The 21,026-nt window shown below is 41.1% G+C and overlaps 2 protein-coding genes and 1 long non-coding RNA gene across 3 annotated transcripts; 1 reads left to right on the forward strand and 2 right to left on the reverse strand.

The window, feature by feature from the left end:
* The first annotated feature begins 3,064 nt into the window (after positions 1 to 3,064).
* Positions 3,065 to 4,705, forward strand: LOC135489972 (putative nuclease HARBI1). Its single transcript, XM_064775612.1, has 2 exons — positions 3,065 to 3,873; positions 4,191 to 4,705. The coding sequence occupies exons 1-2, from the start codon at positions 3,159 to 3,161 to the stop codon at positions 4,703 to 4,705; spliced, it is 1,230 nt and encodes a 409-aa protein (XP_064631682.1). The 5' UTR covers positions 3,065 to 3,158.
* Positions 4,706 to 5,711: 1,006 nt separating this feature from the next.
* On the reverse strand, positions 5,712 to 6,208 carry LOC135489906 (uncharacterized). The gene is made up of 3 exons (XR_010447257.1): positions 6,164 to 6,208; positions 5,911 to 5,979; positions 5,712 to 5,771 (listed from the first exon to the last, which is right to left on the reverse strand). It is a non-coding gene; the product is annotated as an uncharacterized LOC135489906 (long non-coding RNA).
* An 8,664-nt stretch (positions 6,209 to 14,872) lies between these two features.
* LOC135489973 (uncharacterized) lies at positions 14,873 to 20,239 on the reverse strand. The gene has a single exon (XM_064775613.1). It carries the CDS (start codon positions 20,237 to 20,239, stop codon positions 14,873 to 14,875), a length of 5,367 nt encoding a protein of 1,788 aa, XP_064631683.1.
* Positions 20,240 to 21,026: the final 787 nt, after the last annotated feature.

Below are 21,026 nucleotides of genomic sequence, written 5' to 3' on the forward strand. Positions count from 1 at the left end.
GATAATCGACGTGGATTTATTATACTCGTACGGGTTTTCTAAGATGGTGGTGGAGTGTGTTCTAGCTGACGATTTATAGAGATAACCAGTTGAATCACATTGGACATCCCTTAACATAATGTTATCCATATCAAATGATTCAACCCTTTCGGCAACAGACATAAGAGAGTACTTTATCTCTTTTAGGCTTTAAACATACCGAAGTTTTAGAACAAACCCTACGTTCACTATTTTATACCAATTTAACCAAGACATAAAAAGGCCTTTTACACTGTTCTTGTGCTTTTGAAATTCGCATCGAAAGGTCAACTCTAAGAAAACATTCTCACCACATGAAACCATTTTGAAATATTCGAACCTCGGATTTTTTGGACCGAGGCTTCTCCTAAGTTCACCATACGGTAGAATCAACTCTCGGCAATTCCCATTTCCATTCAAATTGACTTGATATGCCCGAAACTTTTCAGAGACAGATTTCCGTCCACGATGAATGCTAACACCGATGACATCATTGCCGTATTCGCCAGCAATGAATGTGAGCGCGTTGAAATGAAAATGATATATCAGTTTAAAATCTCCGCTTATATCGTCTTGGCTGAAGACGTAGACATTACGATGAGGTGTCAAGGAGTAATGAAAAAGAGCCACTGTGACTATGACACTTAGCCCTGTGTGGTAAAATACCGATGCCGCCCATGCTGGGAACTGGCCATAGATCCTTACAACACGGTACGACCGATAGTTGCCCATCTGCTAGTTTGGTGATTCGGTTGAAAGTTAAGAATTAAGTGTTCGGGTTTTAAAGGAGGAACTTGTTCAAATTATAAGGTTTTATTACATTACATTGTGGGAGATGGAAGGTTGTCGCTCTCTCTCGATTAGACAAGCGTCATACGTAATGAACGCATCTTGATTATATAAACCCATTATTAAAGTATAGTCGGATGCCACCTCTTTGTGGTACCCTGTATGAACAGGGTGTTAAAATATATCTTTATTTTTTTTAAATCTCAATAACTTTTTTATCAATTATTGTATGGAGAAAACAACTGATGATGTGGAAAGTAGAGTCTATGAGAATGTTTTAGGGATATAATGTGTATTGTTGTGATGAGTGGTTGTTACGCAATGGACCTCTGAAAAGATAGGCAGTTTCTGAAACAACAGATTTTCAACTCACAGTTTAAGGGTTGACAATGTTGACAGGTACTGCAATTTTTGGCTAGAACTTGAAATCCTAAAGCAATTAGAACTTATTCAAACGGAGTGATGCTCATTTCAAGGGCCAGAGTCTGTCGGTTCTTTTGTTTTACAGAGAACAGCCTCCCAGGTTTTAAATGAGCATTCAATTCATTAGGAAAGAGTTGCTTCAGGATTTTGAGGTCTAGCCAATTAATGACGGAACCTACGGCCAACCCATACTATCGATAGCTTTCCACCTGGCGACCTCCGATCGCAATGCAACGTCATATTCTGGACAAGACGGTATGGGCGGTTGGGTTTAGCATCTCCCTGAAGTTGGCGCTATTCCGTACCTCCTCAAACACGTCCTGTATTGATCATTGAAATGCGATTATGTACCCCATATTCTCTAGAAATGCTCTCTGTGTTTGAATAGACCCTATGTGTTAATGATTGTAAACACTAGGACACCATTTTCTCCCGACCCGAAAATGCCCGGCTTCACGGCAAAACGTTTTCATTTTTCGTCAATGCGCATGCAGAAAATCTCTGTTTTATGCTCCCTAGCGAGTGATCATTTCCACCGACTTATCGGTCATATATTCATCACAATATACGTGTAACATCTTAAAAGTGTACGAACCTTTACCCTGTAGAAGAAAATTGACATAAGTGAAATATATTTTTAGCAGACGAGCAAAGACTGATCGCCATTTGCAATCAAGTGTGCACTGCAGGCCAATCCTCGCCGTGCCCACACCAATACATGCATCAATCTATTATCAAATCATAAGGACCAACATTTCGGATTGCAGACATCACGTGATCGGTGATGTCGCTAAACTGTTTCGTTCGCTAAGGTTTTTTTACATTTAATGCCGATTTTTTTATCAAAATTATATGTATGGTATTGGAAAATATGTGGATGTTAAAGGTATTCAGCGTATTTAGATAACAAAATAAACTGGTTGGAGTACTTACCACTGGTAAAGAGACACTAAAATTGCTTTTTGACAAAAAATCATTGCGTTTTGCCGCGAAGCCGGGCACTTCCATTTGACTTGCGGGTCGGGAGAAAATTGCGTCCGAGTGTTTACTATTATAAACGCATGGGATCTATTAGACTCCAGTTATATGAAAAAATGAAATTCCTACAAAAATGCTTTGCCTTGCAGAAAATGGGGATCTTGTCACTGTAATCGTATTGTATTTCAAGGTATTCACCTTGCACTATTCCTGTTAACGAACAGGTAGCCTCTATGCAGGACCCAAATAGGTACAGGTGAGAGGGTTTGAACTGACTGCGGCATTGCCTGGCGCATTGAGGTACGCTGCTGGCATTATGATTGGTGGCGCAGTGGCGCATTGTAGTTCATTCCCTGTATCCTGGCTGGTTGGTTCCTGGATATAAGCGGCCTCTCCCTTGGCAGTTGGAGTGAGAGAATGCAGTTCAGAGAGTGGAGTTAGTTGAGTGGAGTTCAGTTCAGTTCATGTTCCATGTTAAGTTCGATAAGTTTCGTCAAGGCTCCAATAGATGAGAGTAATAAACAACAAGTACGTATAACAATATTATCGTGCGGATGTTCTTCCTTGTTCGATCCATGAGTTAGTTCCCCAAGGCAGAAACCCCCAGGAGATCGGAAATGGAGTCCGATAACATCACCGTAAATACCATGGCGTGAATGTAATTTGCCGTGTTGCAAGACTTTTGTGTGAAGTCATGCATTAATGGGTGACTTATGCAATATCTACCCTTCATTTTACATGGCACTGTCCATATGTTGCTTACTGACACTCCAGCCCTGGGCCCGGTTGCTCAATCAGCGTTTGCATTAACGTGGCGTTAAATATTTTTGGGTTGCTCAATTAGCGTTAGGCAAAGACCGGCGTTAAATTTGGCGTTAAATTTAAAGTACCTCCTCAGCCTCAGTTAAACCCAGCGTTAGGAGATTTCTGGCGTTAGCAGCAAATCCAACATGGCCGCCAACATTGCAATCTTTCCACTTCAGCCACAAATTCAGGCAATTCGACAATATAATCGCACTTTTAATCATCTTGAGCGCTTTAATGATAAGAAACTATTTAAAAGGTATCGTTTTGAGTTGGATGGGATTGAATTTATATGTGATTTAGTGAGAGAGGACCTCGAAAGAGCAAGTGGTAGGTCAATGGCCCTCACAGTGGAAATACAAGTGCTCCTTGCCTTGCGTTTTTTTGCTTCGGGGGCATTTTTGGAGGCAATAGGAGACACCCTTGGTGTAGACAAGGGATCAGTATCAAGAGCTGTGCGTGATGTAAGTGCTGCGTTACACCGCCGGAGGGATGAATTTATAAAATGGCCAATCCAAGTCGAAGAGCGGCGTAAAGTACAGATGGGTTTCTACAACATCTCAGGCTTCCCAAGAGTACTCGGCTGCATAGACGGCACCCATGTGAGGATTATATGCCCAAATGCGCCACTCTTGCCAGTAGAAGCACCACCACCTCCACCACCACCACCAGCAGATGATGAAGAGCAGCTACCACAGCAGGCACAGCCAATGCCAAATGCAGCACGGCCAGAGGAAGATCCACATGATGATGATCCACAGCAGCCTCAGCAGCAGGGAAGGGTCCCAAACTATGAAGCGTCATTCGTTAATCGCAAGGGCTACCACAGCCTAAACATCCAGGCAGTCTGTGACCACACTGGTAAGTATTTATTAACATACCTAACCTTTATTTCTTGCAGAAATTGATGAAATAACTACGATTTTTCACCCTGAATTCTGACAAGTTTTGACAGAAGCTGCCATCTTTGTTTATGACCGAGGTGAAGGTCATGCAAGTTCATGCAGTGCTGATATAGGGGGTGCAAACTTGGTATTAATTCAATGGTTTAAAGGGGGCACTATCTGCATTTTAATGTATGTTGGGAATTTTTCTCCTAGTCAGTGATGTTATAACCACTTTGACTCCCACTTGAAATAGGATTCCTGTAGTATCTTTATTGTTGTGTAAATTTTCAGGAAAGTTCACAAACATAGTGGCAAAGTGGCCTGGAGCTACCCATGACAGCTACATTTTCCGTAACTCAGCCCTCTCCGTCCACATGGAAGCGAATAACCCAAGGGGAGAGGACGGGATGATGTTAGGAGATAGTGGCTATCCTTGCAGGCCATTCCTCATCACCCCCTACCCCAACCCTACAACACCTCGTGAGCAGCACTTTAACAAGTCCCTCTGTGGCACAAGAGTTCGCATTGAACATGCCTTTGGTGTCCTCAAACGGCGATTCCATGTGTTGCATGGCGAAGTTCGCATGCAACCTGAACGTGTGGTAAAGATTGTGTCAGCGTGCACAGTGTTGCACAATATTGCAGTCATGAGGGGAGAACGGGAGCCCCCAGAGGACGAGAGTGACAACAGTGATCTTGAGAATAACGACATTGATAGCGACAGTGATAGTGATGGTGGAGACGATTATGATGGGCCAGAAAATGGACGACTTTACAGGGATTACCTGGCAACCAAATACTTCTAAAGGTAAACTATAGGCAGCAGCTAGGTATAGGCAAGATAAAGTTAATAGATGAAGCAGCCAATTATATCGTCTCTCATATCTCACAGTATGTTAAAACCATTCCATACTTCATACTGAATCTGACATGACCAAGTGCCCTTGCTGTGTATATTAGTCACCTGAAGATGACCAATTTAACCCCCTAACCAATGCCTATAGTTTCCCTTTTTAAAATGCTATCTTGAGTAAACTGATTAAATTCAATTAAGCCCCAGTTAGTAATTGGCAATTTAATCAACGCAAGCTCAGCTTGAATCTTAATACCATTTCATTAATAATAAATACATGTACAATTTCGTTTATGATAATGCTGTAATGTATAATGTAATGTACAATGTAATATATGTACATGTTAATATTTTACACATTAACACAGTCCTGGCAGTCCTTAAAGTTAAAAATTCACAAATTTGTGAAGGGCCTCCTCTTCCATTTTCTCGCGTAAGTAGTCCATCTTGACCTTCATCAGTGCAATATGGGTGTTGGCTTCCTCCCGTTGCACTTTTTGGGTCTCTGCCAAAGCTACCTGCGCCTCCAAAGTGGCTTGCAACACCTTCAACTGAAGGTCGCGAATGTCTTGGCTGCTGACTTTAGAGCCTGAAAATGACAACATATGAATCTTCGATCAGGTACACATACCATTGTCTAACATTTAGTACATTTGTGTGATACTATGGCTGTTACCTATAATTCAGTCATTTATTATTATCATATTACTTGATGTGTAATTCATTCTTTGATAGCACCAAAAATCAATGAAGACTAGTCTATATTATTCTTGACATTACCTGAACCTTGACCAAGTACTAAGATATTAAGGCATAGCAATTAATCAAGTGAGAAGTATAGCCTATAGAATATTGTCAGTAAAGGTTTGCAAAGCTATACCAACCTGATGCTGATCCTACCGATCCCACTTTTGACCTGGAGGATTTTGATTTCGCTGGTACCACCTTCTTAGTCTTTGTCTTCATTGTCATGACACATTTTGGGGGTGTGGGGCCAGCTGAGCACAGTTCCAAATAATCTGAAATACAGGTAGTTGGCAAGTTTAAATAGAGACACGGTTTTATTCATTCTTGGTTAATTAATTTCGAAAATGAATGCTTGTTTTATGTCATAAAAATAATGTCATGAAACCTATGTATAGTGTATGTAGCAATTACCTGATTCATAAGTCATGCTTGTTTTGACTTCTTCAATGTCGTCATTGGGATATCCAGAAGTTGGCAGACCTGAAATTCGACCAGAAAATTAGCAAGCTAGATGATTTTAGTCTGCATTAAAACAGTTGGTATTTTATCAAAATTTGTATTCTGTCACTACTTTAAAAGTCTGATACTGTAGTACAAAGAATTCAAACAGTGAATGCATCAGTTGGTCTAACTTGCCAATAAAACACAATAATTTAAATCATACCTATTTCAGCAATGACAATGGCAGAGGCTGGTACTTGCTCCTCATGGGGCTTAAGTGGTGGTATGAAAACTCTACCTGGCCCTGCTCCAATTGCTGCAGGTATTCCAGGAATGAGAGGTTTTTTTTGTAGAAATTGTAAATACTATTTAAAAAGTCTACTCGTCCTTCTTCAACAATTGAACATGTTGAAGATGATTTCATTTCTTTGCAAGGTGTCCACCTATTAATATATTAAGAGTTGAGTATTTATAGAGATTAACTTTTCTAAAGGGTAGTTAATATTTTTCAGATGTTTTAGATCTACATGACCGACATTAGGCTAAGCACTAAATAATGCTATTTTCAAAACTTCTATTTTTGTATAAAAGTCGTCAGTGAAATGTGCTGACTATTCCCTTTAAGCTTTCATTTTCACTGTATTGTAAACTGGTATTTCTGTATGTTTCTAATTAAGTGTTATACTATCTGTACTTTGATAGTTGTTTATTATTGTATTGCACTGTAAAAAAGTTTAGCTGAAATGGCACTTCATATTTTATGTGTGCCCACTGAGCATGCTCAGTTCGCATCAAGCATTTCCAGAAGCTAGGTAATGTTGCACAAATTTCCAAATGAAATCTGTATTCATTCACAGTAATATGATACAAAAAAAGATGGTTCATTATAGTAAGTCTGTCTTTTAGTATGTTTATAAGATGTTGATCATTTGTTTGAACAGTGTTCTACGGGGGAAACGAGGATATTTGGTGTGGCAAGTTGGTATATTTGGTATCGTGTGATTTGGCAAGCATGTGTTTTGAACATGTACATTGGCAGTGTGCCAATAATGACGTAGTTGGAGGAGTTTCCCATTTGCTGGGGATTCCCAAACAAGCAGACGAACTAGAAAACTTCTTTCTAGCTCAAAATAAAGGTTGACTTATCAAAAAAGTTGTAAAATAATGAACACATACCAGATGTGCTGGCGTGCACCCCATGATGATGTGGGTCAACAACTGTCTTCCTCTTCTTGCAAGGCATATCCAGGGGTTGAGGCTGGCCAATTGTTGTTTCAAAACCATCAACAACACCATTGAAGCTAGCATCATCTTTGAATATGTCAATGATCTTCTCTGTGATGGCATTCAATGGCGCCATACATGCCCCGCCACCAGTTTTGCCCATGTGTTGTCGACGCTGCCCATGCACCTCCTTGGCCTTGGAAACCAACGAATTCCACTTCTCCCTCACCTGGGTTGCAGTTCTGGTTGTTCCCAGGGCTGACACCTTCATTGCAATACCATCCCAGACATTCATCTTTAGGCTTTTGCTGACTTCGTTACTAAACTTTGCCCTAAGCATCTCCAACTGGACCTCAACCAATTCCACAAGTAGAATGGTGACTTCTGGGGTCCAGTTGGACCCCCTTTCCCTCTTCTTTTTCATTTTTGGTGCGGATACAAAACTCTCAGTACTTGAGGCTGCCATCTTGGAAAATTTGGGAGGAACTTGATTGCATTGTGGGTAATTTTCCTAGCAACGCACTAACGCCAGCATTTAGGCAATGTTAGCTAACGCTGGCGTTAAAATGACTTTGGGCAACCCAAATTTAACGCTAAGTTAGCAAACGCCACGTTAAGGATTTAACGCTGAAAAATGTTGCTAACGCCACGTTAACATAACGCTGATTGAGCAACCGGGAACTGGTTGAATAAAATTACATGTAAATTGAATAGCTTGTAGGTAATAACTATTGGACCGTTTCATGCAGGTGTTCAAACAAAATGTTCGAAACCTCTATTTTCCATATCTAAAGGTGTTTTCCTATAATTTTGTTTTTAAAAAAGTTATCAAGATTTCAAAAAGTAAAAGTATTTTTTAACACCCTGTATATAATTATATTAGAGAGGTTGAGCACTACTCCGCATCTCATCCAGACGGTCATGGCAATTAAGCGGAATCTACGAAAACTACGGAATCTGGAAAAAATGGGCGCAAACACCCTAGTGAAAATGAAAAGTTCGATATTGAATACATGATATTCAATTGTAAAGATTGCTTCGTTTTTTCTTCTCTCCACCACGGTCGATGTGGAAATGGTCCGAGAAAAACAATGCAGATCATTTTTGTCATGCATTTTGGATTTTTCCTTAGTCGAAAACCATAGCGTTTGAACAATTTGATACTTATGAAACATTTCAAATATTTATTGCAGATTCCGCTAAATCGGAGCCATGGCCCGTTCCGAGTCCCACTCTGAGGTAGAATTACGTACGCGGTCATCAGAAACTGTCGCCGGGAAGAAAATTCTAACACCGATGTGCGCAATGCGCGGATGATGGAGATCGTTCCATTGAACGAGTCATTCATACAAGCTGTAATTAAACCTAACATACTAAATATACTAAATACATGTAGATGTATTATGTTTGCGGGAGACTAGCCTCATTAGCCCTGGTAGGCAACCAGTCTAGGACTAACGAAATTGGGATATCAAACAGGGAAGTGCAAGCACCGCCGTCCTGGCGTCTAACCGGTTGCGCATGCATCAACAGCAAATTATGTCTCTATTGCAAAATAGGCTGCAAATATAAAAACAGAAATATGGGCTACCTCCTTTTTCCATAGCCGATGTCCTGTTTTCTGGTTTCTGCAATTCCAGCCCTTGGTAGCCGCATCACTGTGAAGATGACAGGCTCCCGTTTGATCATGGCCGTCATGGTCGTTCTGGTGGGTAATGAAAAAGGCAACGCACATCTTAATATTCGAGCATGCCAAACCACATCGAAGAATTGACTGAACTGATAAGGTTGCGAAAGTTAAATTGTTATCATTTCCGTTAATGTACATTGTCATGAAATGGAATGAGGAAAACACTAAACTTGCTGAAGCTCTGTCCATATTGGTCAGGACGTGCAATAATCCGCATCAAAAGTATGAATTGCATTTACACGGTCTACGAACTCAACCAATAGAATTCTCGATTGGACGACCTGCTTTGATATTGATGGTGTCATTGCAAATTAATACCACGACAGACAAAACTCTCTGTAACAAACCTTTCAAGAAAACGGCCCAAGGGCTATAAAGAATCTATACCGGTATAGCTAGGGTTTTTAAACGACAACCTACATTACTATATATATATTAAAAAATATAGATACATTACTATCTATATATTAAAATATATAGATAGTAATGTAGGTTGTCGTTTACATGAAGTATTAAAATTCTTCATGTAGAACTGGTAAAAGTCTGTTTATGTCTACCACCGCCTTTATCGCTGGATGGAATCTCCGTATTTTTGTATGCGCATGTAGATTTTACCCCTGAATCCATTCAACTATGTCTCCAATCCGTGTTTTCAGCGCAAATTTTTTTTCTTTTTCGTATAAACAGTGTTTTTTTCGTATAATGAATAGCTGGCCAGGCTAAGCCCGGCACATGAGTTTGACGCAATGTAATATTTACTTTCGAGACGAAGAAAACAACAAAGCCAAGCCGACATGACCAGCGCGCGTCGCGCGTCGCCTGTTGGATTCCGAGACTTGACCAACACTAATATTTACGCCTACAAGAACTTAAGTAGGCTTAATTATATAATATAATGGCAACTAAATAGTCTTACCATGTTCACAGATTCTATTCAACTCCCATAGGAAAGTCACATCATACTAGAAAATGTCAAGATTGTCGATGCAGTCATTACAGATTTGTTGCGGGGATTTGATCGGACATAGGCCTACCTGAAAACAATCGCCAATACACGAATTGATCCTTGAAATCAACGACATACTCATAAGCAAGTTGCAGGGCTCCTCCACAATGTATTTGAGTGCAGACAGGCCAGTTTCTGATGATGAAACGCAACAGGACAATTATCTCATTGAAATTCTTACATGTAATTTAATGACTCCGACGGCAACCATTCGTCTCATCTTGAAATATGGTTCAATTGTCATCCTTCTCCGAATCTTGACATCCCAAAAGGACTCTACAACACGGGTTTAAACTTTAAGCGTTAAATCTTCAGGAAGATGTTGAAGTTTCAGTTAAAGGTACATGTATCTAATCAGCATATTTGAAGCGGCAAATAACGGCCAAATTATAATCAATATAAAATGAAATGTCTTCCTCTGTTGGTTATTCCTTCTACCAGTTTATACCAAACACTCCACGTATTATTGCCACAAACTCCGTGCGCAAGTAAGATTGTGCGCAGTGGCACAAATGAGTTGAATTATCCGAGAGAGTAAAAGAAGAAGCGAACGCCGTGGTTCCATAAAAACAACTAAATATATCAAATTTAAGAAGCACAAGCATAAAGAGTACAAGTTACAAACAATGATAAAGAAATCTGATTGGTTCAAGGTGATCGTATAGTATAAAGGAGTGTATGCATATTAAGCTAAATAGCTGTCAATCAGCGTGCTGATGTATGTGCGAGTTCCGGTCGCCACAAAGATCCTATGTGACATTGTATGAACAAATTCTATATAGACTTTCAGTGTATTTTATAAACATATAGATTCTATATAACTTAAATAACGTTCTATATCATACATGAAAAACCTATATAGCACCTTTTAAAATTTCATTTAGAATAAATGAAATTCAAAATAGAAATTTCTGAGACGATTTTGCATTTACGTTTTTTTTCCTAGAGAAAAGTAATGGGTTTCTCAAAAGATTTTCTGCAGAAAAATATTTGCATGTGATTGTTTCTTAACATTCTTGAATACACGATATAGCTAAAACAAATTTACTAGTGTCATCTACATCTATATGTAGTTGTCTATCCTTCACAATATCTCTGTCGACCTAATACATGTAATACAGTCAGTGTCGTTGAAAGGGCAAATGTCGTCATGGGTGCACCTTAAGTGTACCAAGGACCAACCTGAGTGTACCTTAACAGCACCGCACCCAGGATGCTAGCGCTCCTGCATGGTGCTGCTTAAAAGGATCTTTATGTGCAACTAGATTGAAATACGCGCCGATTAAAAACCTGTGTCTGATGTGGGGTACGCGTGCGTTTGCTCTACATCCGTGATTTAGCAGAACACGAACAGCAAATGAGGCGACAAAATGTCAGTTCGGGTTCCGCAACATGGCACGATAACACCAGCTGGTCATCAGCATGTTGATGATGATCATCATCATCCCCGTCATTAGAGCGACCATTCTTCCGAATTAAAATCATATTCATAAACTTTTAAAGGAAAAACCTTTCAAGGATTTTCGCGGCAGAATGTTTTCGCGATCATGACCTACGTGCGAAATTGGCGAAAACATCCTGAACGCGAAATTTTCTATTAAGACAAGCATATTTCGGGAATGGTTCAATGATGATTTGATTGTCGAAGTGTCATTCTGAAATACAATGGTATCACAAATCAAAGTTAGCCTCTTTCTGTTTGTGGAAATGAGAGTTTTAGGAAACTCAACCAAGAGCCTCCTGAGTTATGTGAAAAAAAAGAAGAATTTTGCATGGCACGAGCGTACATGTATATCGCAATTGTATTTGTGCACAAATTATGTACGCTAAGGCTGCAGTCAGCGGTGACCCCAAACATTCGTCGGTCAAATGCCAGACACATCAACTGAAAAAATTACCTTAAAAAAACTATTTTAGAATTGAAAACCGGCGCGGGTTTCGACGGAATTTTTTGGCAACAACGTAAAGGGTATTGGTATCTCAACATTGACCTTAAGCCTCGGATCCAATTCCGAAGCACCATATTAGCCTCTTTAGTTCCTGATCGGCAGCACCTATCGTGCCGGAGCTCTGCTGTTATGGCTCTGTTGTCGGGGGAAAACAGCCGACATCATGTCGGAAGGAAATATTTTTTCCCCAACAACAGAGCTCCGCTGCAACAGGTGCTGATCAGGAAAAAGGTGAATTACGAAAATGGCATGTTTAGTCACCTCTCTGATCTGGTGTCCCTAGTTCTGCAGCGACAGAAACAACCGATGCAATAGAGCCTGATTACACGATAACTGTGGCTTTAACAAGACGACGATTAATCATAAGAACACAACCAGCGTCAATAACTGTATTTGGTAAAATTGATTCAAAGAAAACAATGCTTGGCCTTTATATTTTGACATCGATCGCTTTGAAAATTGATATCGCGGAATTGAATCAGGCCCCATACGCATGTTTACATATACAAAATGTAATTGTAGCTATTTCATTAAGCCTAAATGCAGACTTGTGCTTTTTTGTCACTACGACCTGTGATCATGATTGCATGCGACAAAAATCGCTCGTTAACCATGTTTACGGTGGTCATCGCATCTGCATGCGACAAGAATCAATTATCGCAGCTCTTTCGGTCCAAATTCGAGATAAGATTTGTATGTGATTTTAAAGATATTATTCAGTTTTGTGAACAAGTGCATGGACATTTCGTTGCAAGATTTCTTAGTTAAGATCTTAACTATATTAAGAATTTTGCAAGAATATTCTTACGAATGTACAGTCCTGCTCTAATTAAATGAAGGCAAATGCATTATCTCTGTCGTCTTATCAGTTATTTAATCGGGTATAGCATAAACTTCTAAACCTCTGTTCCCTACTTTTTAAATCTTTTTTGCATTCCAGCATGGGTTGTGTTTTATGAGATGCCCAAGAAAGTTGTTCACTGACAATAACATCATAATAATTATGATTAGACGTAAAAAGAACTTAAAGTGGGTTAGCATTGAAGCAATTAAAATTTGTAACACCACCTTCCGCTGTGTAACTCCTGGCGGAACCCATCTCTTCTCCATGAGTTGCCAGATGGCCGTTGAATCAACAATGAGCTCATCAGCTCTTAAAGGGAATGGCCCGTCAAAAAATGGGGAGTTTTGGACGGCCCGGTCAAAACCTTAGGCGGGAATAAGGTTTCATTGATAAATATAAGGAGTTTCAAGGCCCCCAAATCACTTGTAAGGTTCAATAGATACTGGCCTTTCATTGGTTTACCGTCTGCGTATCATTTACATACTCTCATTTTGAAAAATATGACAATATTTACGATCACGTTATTGATTTTTGCAACATTTTCGGTAACGCGCCCCTTGCGGATCTGTAAGGAACCATTCGGATGCTTGAAAAATGCTTCGTCTCGTCGATTCGCTCGCGGATAAACGCATCAGATTGACTGCAGCAACTTTTAATTGTTGGAGACAGAGAAGGAAGGAATATGATTATCAGTTTGATGAAAACTTTGCAAAGTTTCTTCTTGGGACTCGAAATCCATACTACTATTCTCTCCATTTTCCATTTTCTCCTCTCTCCAACTCACTACTATCGCTATTGACTGCGTAACATACACTAACATTCTTTCGCTATCATTGCTAACTTCATTTACTAGAACACTGGCCTCTTTGTAACTGATTATGTAACCCATAGTGGAAACACCTGACAGCGCCGCCCGGCATGATCCACGTGCTACTGGCATATTTATAACTCGTAGTAAATAAGGTTGTAAAAATATGCAAATGAGATGCCGTATATGGAAACCATGACGTCACTAAGCAGTTCTTATTTCTGCTACGGGTGGCGCTGTTGCTTGCTTCTGGAGGCGCTATTCAACCTCTTTAAGATGGATATTGGTTTTAGTTCCATCTGGGTGTCTGGCCACCCTCCACACCAAAGTCAAAGACTCTGGTTGGGGTACCGGTTTAGTCGCCGATTGTCCGACCCTGATCAGGTTGCACTGGTCTACAGTGGCAGACCATTGGCCGGACCTGACAAAATCGCAAGCCATACAATTTAAAAACGTAATAAATAAGCAGAGTTGAGCTGTACATTGCGAATCTGGGAGACCCTCAATCGGGAATAGAGTAATAACATAAGATAGCTGACGCTATATATACATATACTTGAACGCGTACGGCGGGGAGAACTGTCGAAAACTCCGCACTTCGGGTTTTCTACTGGGGAGTTGCTGACTACAAATTGATGGTGAACTTGACTCTATCGTATCTTTTTTACAACTGACTTTATTTCTACAAACTATTGACTAAGTAAACAAGATTACAAATTAACAGATGTTAAGAGATGAAAGAAGGTGCTTAGACGATTAAGCTTAGCTTAATCCGCAAGGATTTCCTCAGACTTCCTGGCTCCATGCAGCTGCAGCGACTTGTCGAACTAATAACTTGATTCAGGAAATGACTTGGTTCAGGAATGCGTAATTCCTGACATTCCCCCCTCCCGCCGCCCGCAAGCACATGGTTAATCCTTTGATCATATGATTATTTTAATCCCTGAATAGTTAAACAGTGATTGGCTAATCATCCTCGGTGGTCTGCAATCCAGACTGACTGATACTAAACGGTGTTCGAAACCGCTAACTACACAAAATACTTGAAGTAAACATGAGATGGTAGATAAGCTTCAATACATGCAAAGTACGTTAAAGAGATTAATCCGTATTGAGATTCTAAAGTTTCTAAACTAAATGTCGAGATGGTGATGATCAAAAGATGAATATCTATAGCACGATGGTGTCAAACATGTTACAACTAACTAATATTCCATGATAATGTTCTAGTATTTCAATATAGATGAAATTCAAATGTCAATTCGATTATGTTAATTGTCTCTTCAGTTTCTCATGGACGACAGGCGTCGTAACCCCGACGGAGGGGAGCATCCACATTACTATACATTGCCCAAGTGTATAGCTTTGACGAAGTGAATATTAAAACGGAATGTCACGTACGCCACAATATCTACTGTCCGTAGTAATCCAAGTGCTCTCTGATTTTGAGCCTCGTAATGTCAGTGGTTGACCGTTTTGGTCGAGATTTTGTTTTTTGAACAGATTTGATTTGCGCAGACCGTTCGATGCTCTCGTCAACGGTTAACTCAAGCGGATACAATTTTCCGATTGCTCGGTTAGATTGCCCTGTGGCAGTTTTGACAAGCGCAGATCGGGTCAGCCCATCTTGGCCTCTGTTGAGTTCTTTTATGATCCGAAGTTTCCAGTGTCTCCTCTTGGCATCCTTGTCGTGTACAAGAATGACGTCATCAATTTTAATGATGTCAGCTTTGGCATTTTGTTTGCTAAGTTCGTACTGGTGTTGTTCCCGTAGCCTAGCGAGATACTCGTCATAGAAACGTTTCTTGAATGTTTGTAGTCGTTCTGCGCGTTTGTACGCCAATTTCTCAAGTTTATCTCTGCCGGCGTATGTTACATCCAAGTTATCTTCTCCTTCGTGTGGCAACAAAGACATATCATGTCCGTATATCAGATTATTCGGGGTTATCGCTTTGAGTTCATTTGGATCTGATGACAAATATGTGAGTGGTCTGTTGTTTACCGTTGCTTGAATTTCTTTGATGAGAGTTTGAAACTCATCAATTGGAACGAGTGATTTGTGCAAGGTTTTCTTAAGTGCCAGTTTCGTCACACCAATCAGTCTCTCATGAACGCCAGCGAACCAGCTGGCTTGTACGGGTGCATATTTGAATGTTATTCCTTTCTTAGACAGGTGGTTTTGGAATTGTTCTGTTCCCACAATGTTGTACAGCCGTTTCAGCTCGGTGTCGGCGCTTGTAAACGTTTTGGCATTGTCACAGTAAATGAGGCTAGGCACTGAATGTGTTGAAGTGAAACGTCTGAAAGCTCTTAGAAATGATTCAACAGTTAAGTCCGGCGTGATTTCAAGATGTATGCCTCGCGTGGTGCAACACGTAAAGAGACAAACGTACACTTTTTGCATCGAGTCCTTAATTCGTACGTAGAGGTGTGATGTAAAATCTACAGCAGTGGACTTGAAAGCTGACAAGTCGTTAATCCGAAAGTCTGGCAGTGGTGGTGCGATGGGAGTCAGATATGGACGCCCAGACACTTTCTTACAGATTACACAATGTCCGATGATTTTCTTAACGGTTGAGCGCATTGATGTGACCCAATACTTCTCCCGAAGATAAGCCATGGTGGACCCTAAGCCGTAGTGTACCACGTTGTGGTGGGCGTTCCGGACGATTAACGCTGTTATGTAGGATTGATTTGGCAGGAGAATTGGGTACTTCCTGTCTGAGCTGACGTCTGAATTAGTAAGCCTCCCGCCGCAACGAATTGTTCCTTTTTTGTCAAGAACGAGCCCTAATTGACTGATGATTGTGGGTCGAGAAGGCAGCTTATGCCTTCCACTTTGTTCTAACTTCAAGTAATCCGTAACGTGCTTATAGTGTTCGTTTTGAAGATTTGTAATCCATTTTTCTTCCGCGTTAGCGATATCTTGTGCAGACAGTTTATTCCTGTTTTTGAGTCCGGGTTTGAAAGCGCGTGATACTAAGGCGGTAATTCTCAGAAGTCTATTCCATGAACTGAACTTGTCCTGTGCTATAACGTCGCTGATACTTGCGACAGGTGTTGTTGCGACCATGCTTGTAACAACGAAGTCATTTTGCATTTCAAACGCGGCTGTCAGAGAGACGGAACTGTTCAAGGTTAGGTCGGAAAGTGCGGTTAAAGGCCACGTGGTTTTATCATCCTTGAGCCATTTTGGTCCCTGCAGCCATGAAGAGTCCATCAATTCCTGATGTGTCGCACCACGTGATAAGATGTCTGCAGCGTTTTGTTTGGTTGACACATGGTACCAAGAAGTCAAGTCTGACTTCTGACGTATTGTTTGCACGCGGTTGTGAACAAACTGTTTGAGTTTTTTATTGGATCTGAGCCAATAAAGCGCTATCTCTGAATCAGTGATGTATACCACTTCGATTGTCTGATACTGACTGATGTAGGTATTTCGTAAGGTCTCTGCATAATTTACCCCCAAGACCATGGCCATCAGTTCAAGCTTAGGGACTGTGAAATTGACATTTTTCTCTGAGATGACTTTGTTCTTAGAGCCGATGAGGGCGACTTTATTGTTCTGTTTAGCGTAAGCGACACAACCAATGGCGGTGGTGGGACATGCATCACAGAATACTACGATTTGTAACGGTTTGCTGGTGTCACCCCCTAGCCAACGGGGTATAGATAGCATGTGCGTGAGAGAGAGGGACTCCTGTTTGATTGTTTCCCATTCTTGCCGTTCGGTGATTGATAAGTGTTCATCCCAGGTTTTTTGGCCTCTCCACAGGTTGTTCACGTAAGACTTAGCAGGGACTGTCAGCGGTGCTACAATTCCGAGCGGGTCGAAGATTGATGCGGTCTGAGATGTTACTTTACGTTTTGAAAGTTCTCCTGATGATTTGAGATCCTTTTTCGCGACTGAAATCTGATCAGATTTGGTATCCCATTTCAGTCCAAGTACCCCTACAATGTCAGATTTTGTTTGTACTCCTTCCGATCTGATTCTTTCATCGAGTGTTTCCGAGTTTGAACTCCATTGGCGCAAATTGAAAGACGCGTGGTTCATGATCTCACGAGACTCCTGGAAGTAATCCAATGCTTCCTGATTTGAATCGACTCCGGTTAACAGATTGTCAACGTAGAATTTTGTTTTCATATCCTTGGCAACTGGGGTATCGTAACTAGACAGATGCTTGTGCAGAGTGATAGCGAGGGCGAATGGGCTGGAAACATTTCCGAATATGACAGTGTTACAGTGATAAGGAATCAGTTCTTTCGAGACATCATTGTCTTTATACCAGAGGAATCTAACCCACTTCCTCTCCGATTCTAACAAATGCACAGCTAAAAAGGCACGAGCGATATCTGCGGACAGACCAATCCGTTTGGTCCGAAAGAGTATGATCAGTTCAGTTAGGTCCTGAAGCATATTAGGTCCTTCATAAAGGCATGAGTTGAGCGATGGGCTACCACTACTGGCGTCAAAAACGATTCTCAGGGGGGTTGTTTCACTGTCACGGAGTACGGGAAAATGAGGCAAATAGTGGCCGGTGTCACAGTCATCTGGGCTGCCCTCTGAGATGAAACCCTTGTCCAGGTTTTCCTGCATTACTTGGGTGTAGTTGTTGAGAAGGTTTAACTTACGTAATCTTGCCATGACTTGACGTAGCCTGGCTTCGCATTCCCTTCTGTTAGTGAGTAGTTCCGCGTGGTCTGGTCTCCATGGTAACGGAACCGAATAGTTCCCATCCTTGAACTCGATTTTTTGCATGAAGTCCGATTTAAACTGTTCATCGAAATCAGTGTCATTTTCATCCGTTGGCTGAAGAGTGCTGCTGTTGATGAATTCCTCAAGTGATTGTATCTCGGGATCATTGTCCTCGATGATATGTTCGTTTGCGGTTGTGTTGATTCGATCTGCTGATGTAATAACGGAGTGTTCGATTTTAACGGGAAACAGTGGTCCTGACACAAAACATCCCAAATTTGAATACTGTACTGTCGGCCCGTCCCCTTTCACTAGACGATTTTCACATCCAATCATGATATCCACGGTGAATTCATCGGCACTAAAGTTATTTGCTAACTTGTTTTCAATGTTCGCTATGTATGGGTACTCCTTACATGTATTCCATCCTCGTTGATTGATGGGGTTGACTATTTCATCGGTGATGAGAACTTCAATTATTTTGATGCCGTCAGTGGTTGCAATTTCAACATTTGCAATGTCGTATTGCCGTTTTGAAGAGTGGCCTCCGAAGCCATTAACACTTATGGATTGGGAACGCACCGGGTTGAGTTGAAGCTTTTGTGCTGTATCTTTGCGAATGTAAGAGGACATGCTTCCTCTATCAATCAGCACTCCTGCTGTGGCTTCCTTCCCTTTATTCTGTAAGGTAACATACCCTGTTTCTAGTAGAACTGTGGACGGCCTATTGGTTGCGCGTTTTTTGGAGTTCACGTTTGTTGTTTTAAATCCCACGTGATCATTGATATCGATTTTTTGTACATCGGAGTACTTGGGGGTTACGGCACACATTTCTGTGTTACTTGAATTTCTGTATTTCTGTTCAAAGTATTCGTGAAGACTGGTGTGGTGCTTTTTACCACACGTGTGGCATTTGCTGCGGTTGTTACATTCCCTGGCGATATGAGATGTTCGAAGACAGTTGCTGCACAGGCGTTTGTTGAAAACGGCATTGTATCGGTTTGTTGGCGATAGAGTGCATTCAAAACAACTGTGACCGGAGTTGCAGAATTGACACATTTTGGGTTTGGCTGCGGGCACACTTACAAACGAATCCAATGAAACTTTACTCCCGTTCAGGTTTCGATTCTGATTCTGCGAACTTTTCCTATGACTGATATCCGACTGTGGAGGAGCATCTGCGCGTTCTCCAACGTTTTCAAGCTGTTCCGAGAAAGACTGCATGAATCGCTTTAAGTCAAAAGCATCCTGTTGCCCTGAGGTTCCCATTTTTTCCCGGAAGAATTTCGGTAACTTCTTTTCGATGATTGGAACAATAAACGGAGCGCATTTGTAGATATCGACGTTGAGGTTTTCTAGGGACCGTATGTCCCCCATTACCCGGTTGTGGAATTCCCGGAGAGCATTATAATGTCCTGCAGGCCCTGGCATTTCTAAGAGGTTATTCACATGTGATCGAATGATTTTTCGGGGTAGTCCGAAACGTTCTTTCAAGATTTCTACCAGTACTTTCAGGTTTTCCCCTGAAGCTTGAAGACCAGCAACAGCGTCTGTCGCTGAGCCCGTTAACTGTCCCTTGATATAATTGTATTTCGTGATATCCGCATAGTTAGCACTGAGAACATCTGCTTCAATCGTGTCCCAAAAGGATTTCCATGATGTGTAAGTCCCATCGAATGTCGGTAATTTCAACTTTGGCAGTTGCGCTGTTTTGGGTACTGACGCGGCTGGCGCGTCGACTGTCGCTGGCTTTGCGACCGTTTTCTTGGACTGTAATTCTACAAACTTACTCACGTGCACTAGTTTGGTTCGATTGTCTATATTCCTCTGTTTCGTTTGTAAGATTTCCTCTTTGGTTAGGTCATCTTCCTTCTGTTTTGTAACTAGTTTCGCTATTTCCACGTTTAGACTTTGTAACTTGACGAACGTTTCGTCGATTTCTGTTGAACATGCTTCAACTTTTGACAGTTCGAATTTCGTTGGTGACTCCTTTTCAATCACGGCATTTGCCTGTTCGAAACCGGTGTCCAAGGCTTCCTGTAACAAGTCTCTGTTTTTCTTGAGTTGATCGATTTTATCCATTTTGACCTTTACGTTAGTATATTGCGTTGTGTATTTACTCGGTGAATTTCCCAGATCCTGGTCACGGCACCATGTCGAAAACTCCGCACTTCGGGTTTTCTACTGGGGAGTTGCTGACTACAAATTGATGGTGAACTTGACTCTATCGTATCTTTTTTACAACTGACTTTATTTCTACAAACTATTGACTAAGTAAACAAGATTACAAATTAACAGATGTTAAGAGATGAAAGAAGGTGCTTAGACGATTAAGCTTAGCTTAATCCGCAAGGATTTCCTCAGACTTCCTGGCTCCATGCAGCTGCAGCGACTTGTCGAACTAATAACTTGATTCAGGAAATGACTTGGTTCAGGAATGCGTAATTCCTGACAAGAACAACAGAAGAAGAATTGCAGCCGAAACCATGCGGACCATCAAAAATAAGAAACGGAATGTAAGGCGGGCATGTTATTAAATCCATTCCTGATTAAGAATCATATTTCGAGTTACTGGCAAGTGTCTTCTATCTCGCCAGTCAATCATGCTCATCAAGTGATCCGAGGAGGCTCGAAAGCCTCGTGTCTGAATGATGACCAGAACCATCAGGATTAATGATAACATAACATCAAGCCATGCATCTAGCCAGCATTGAGAAGTAGGTCTAAAATAAACATAAAACGTACAAACACAACAATCAAAAGATTTGCATGAACTCCGACCATGTGACGATCGTTGAAACGTGGACGTGAACTCCGACTCGGTGACGACAATCGACCAGAAATCTTTGAAACGAGGACGTAAACTCCA

Source organism: Lineus longissimus, chromosome 6 (assembly GCF_910592395.1).
Source record: "Lineus longissimus chromosome 6, tnLinLong1.2, whole genome shotgun sequence".
In the NCBI taxonomy this organism is placed as follows: Eukaryota; Metazoa; Nemertea; class Pilidiophora; order Heteronemertea; family Lineidae; genus Lineus; species Lineus longissimus.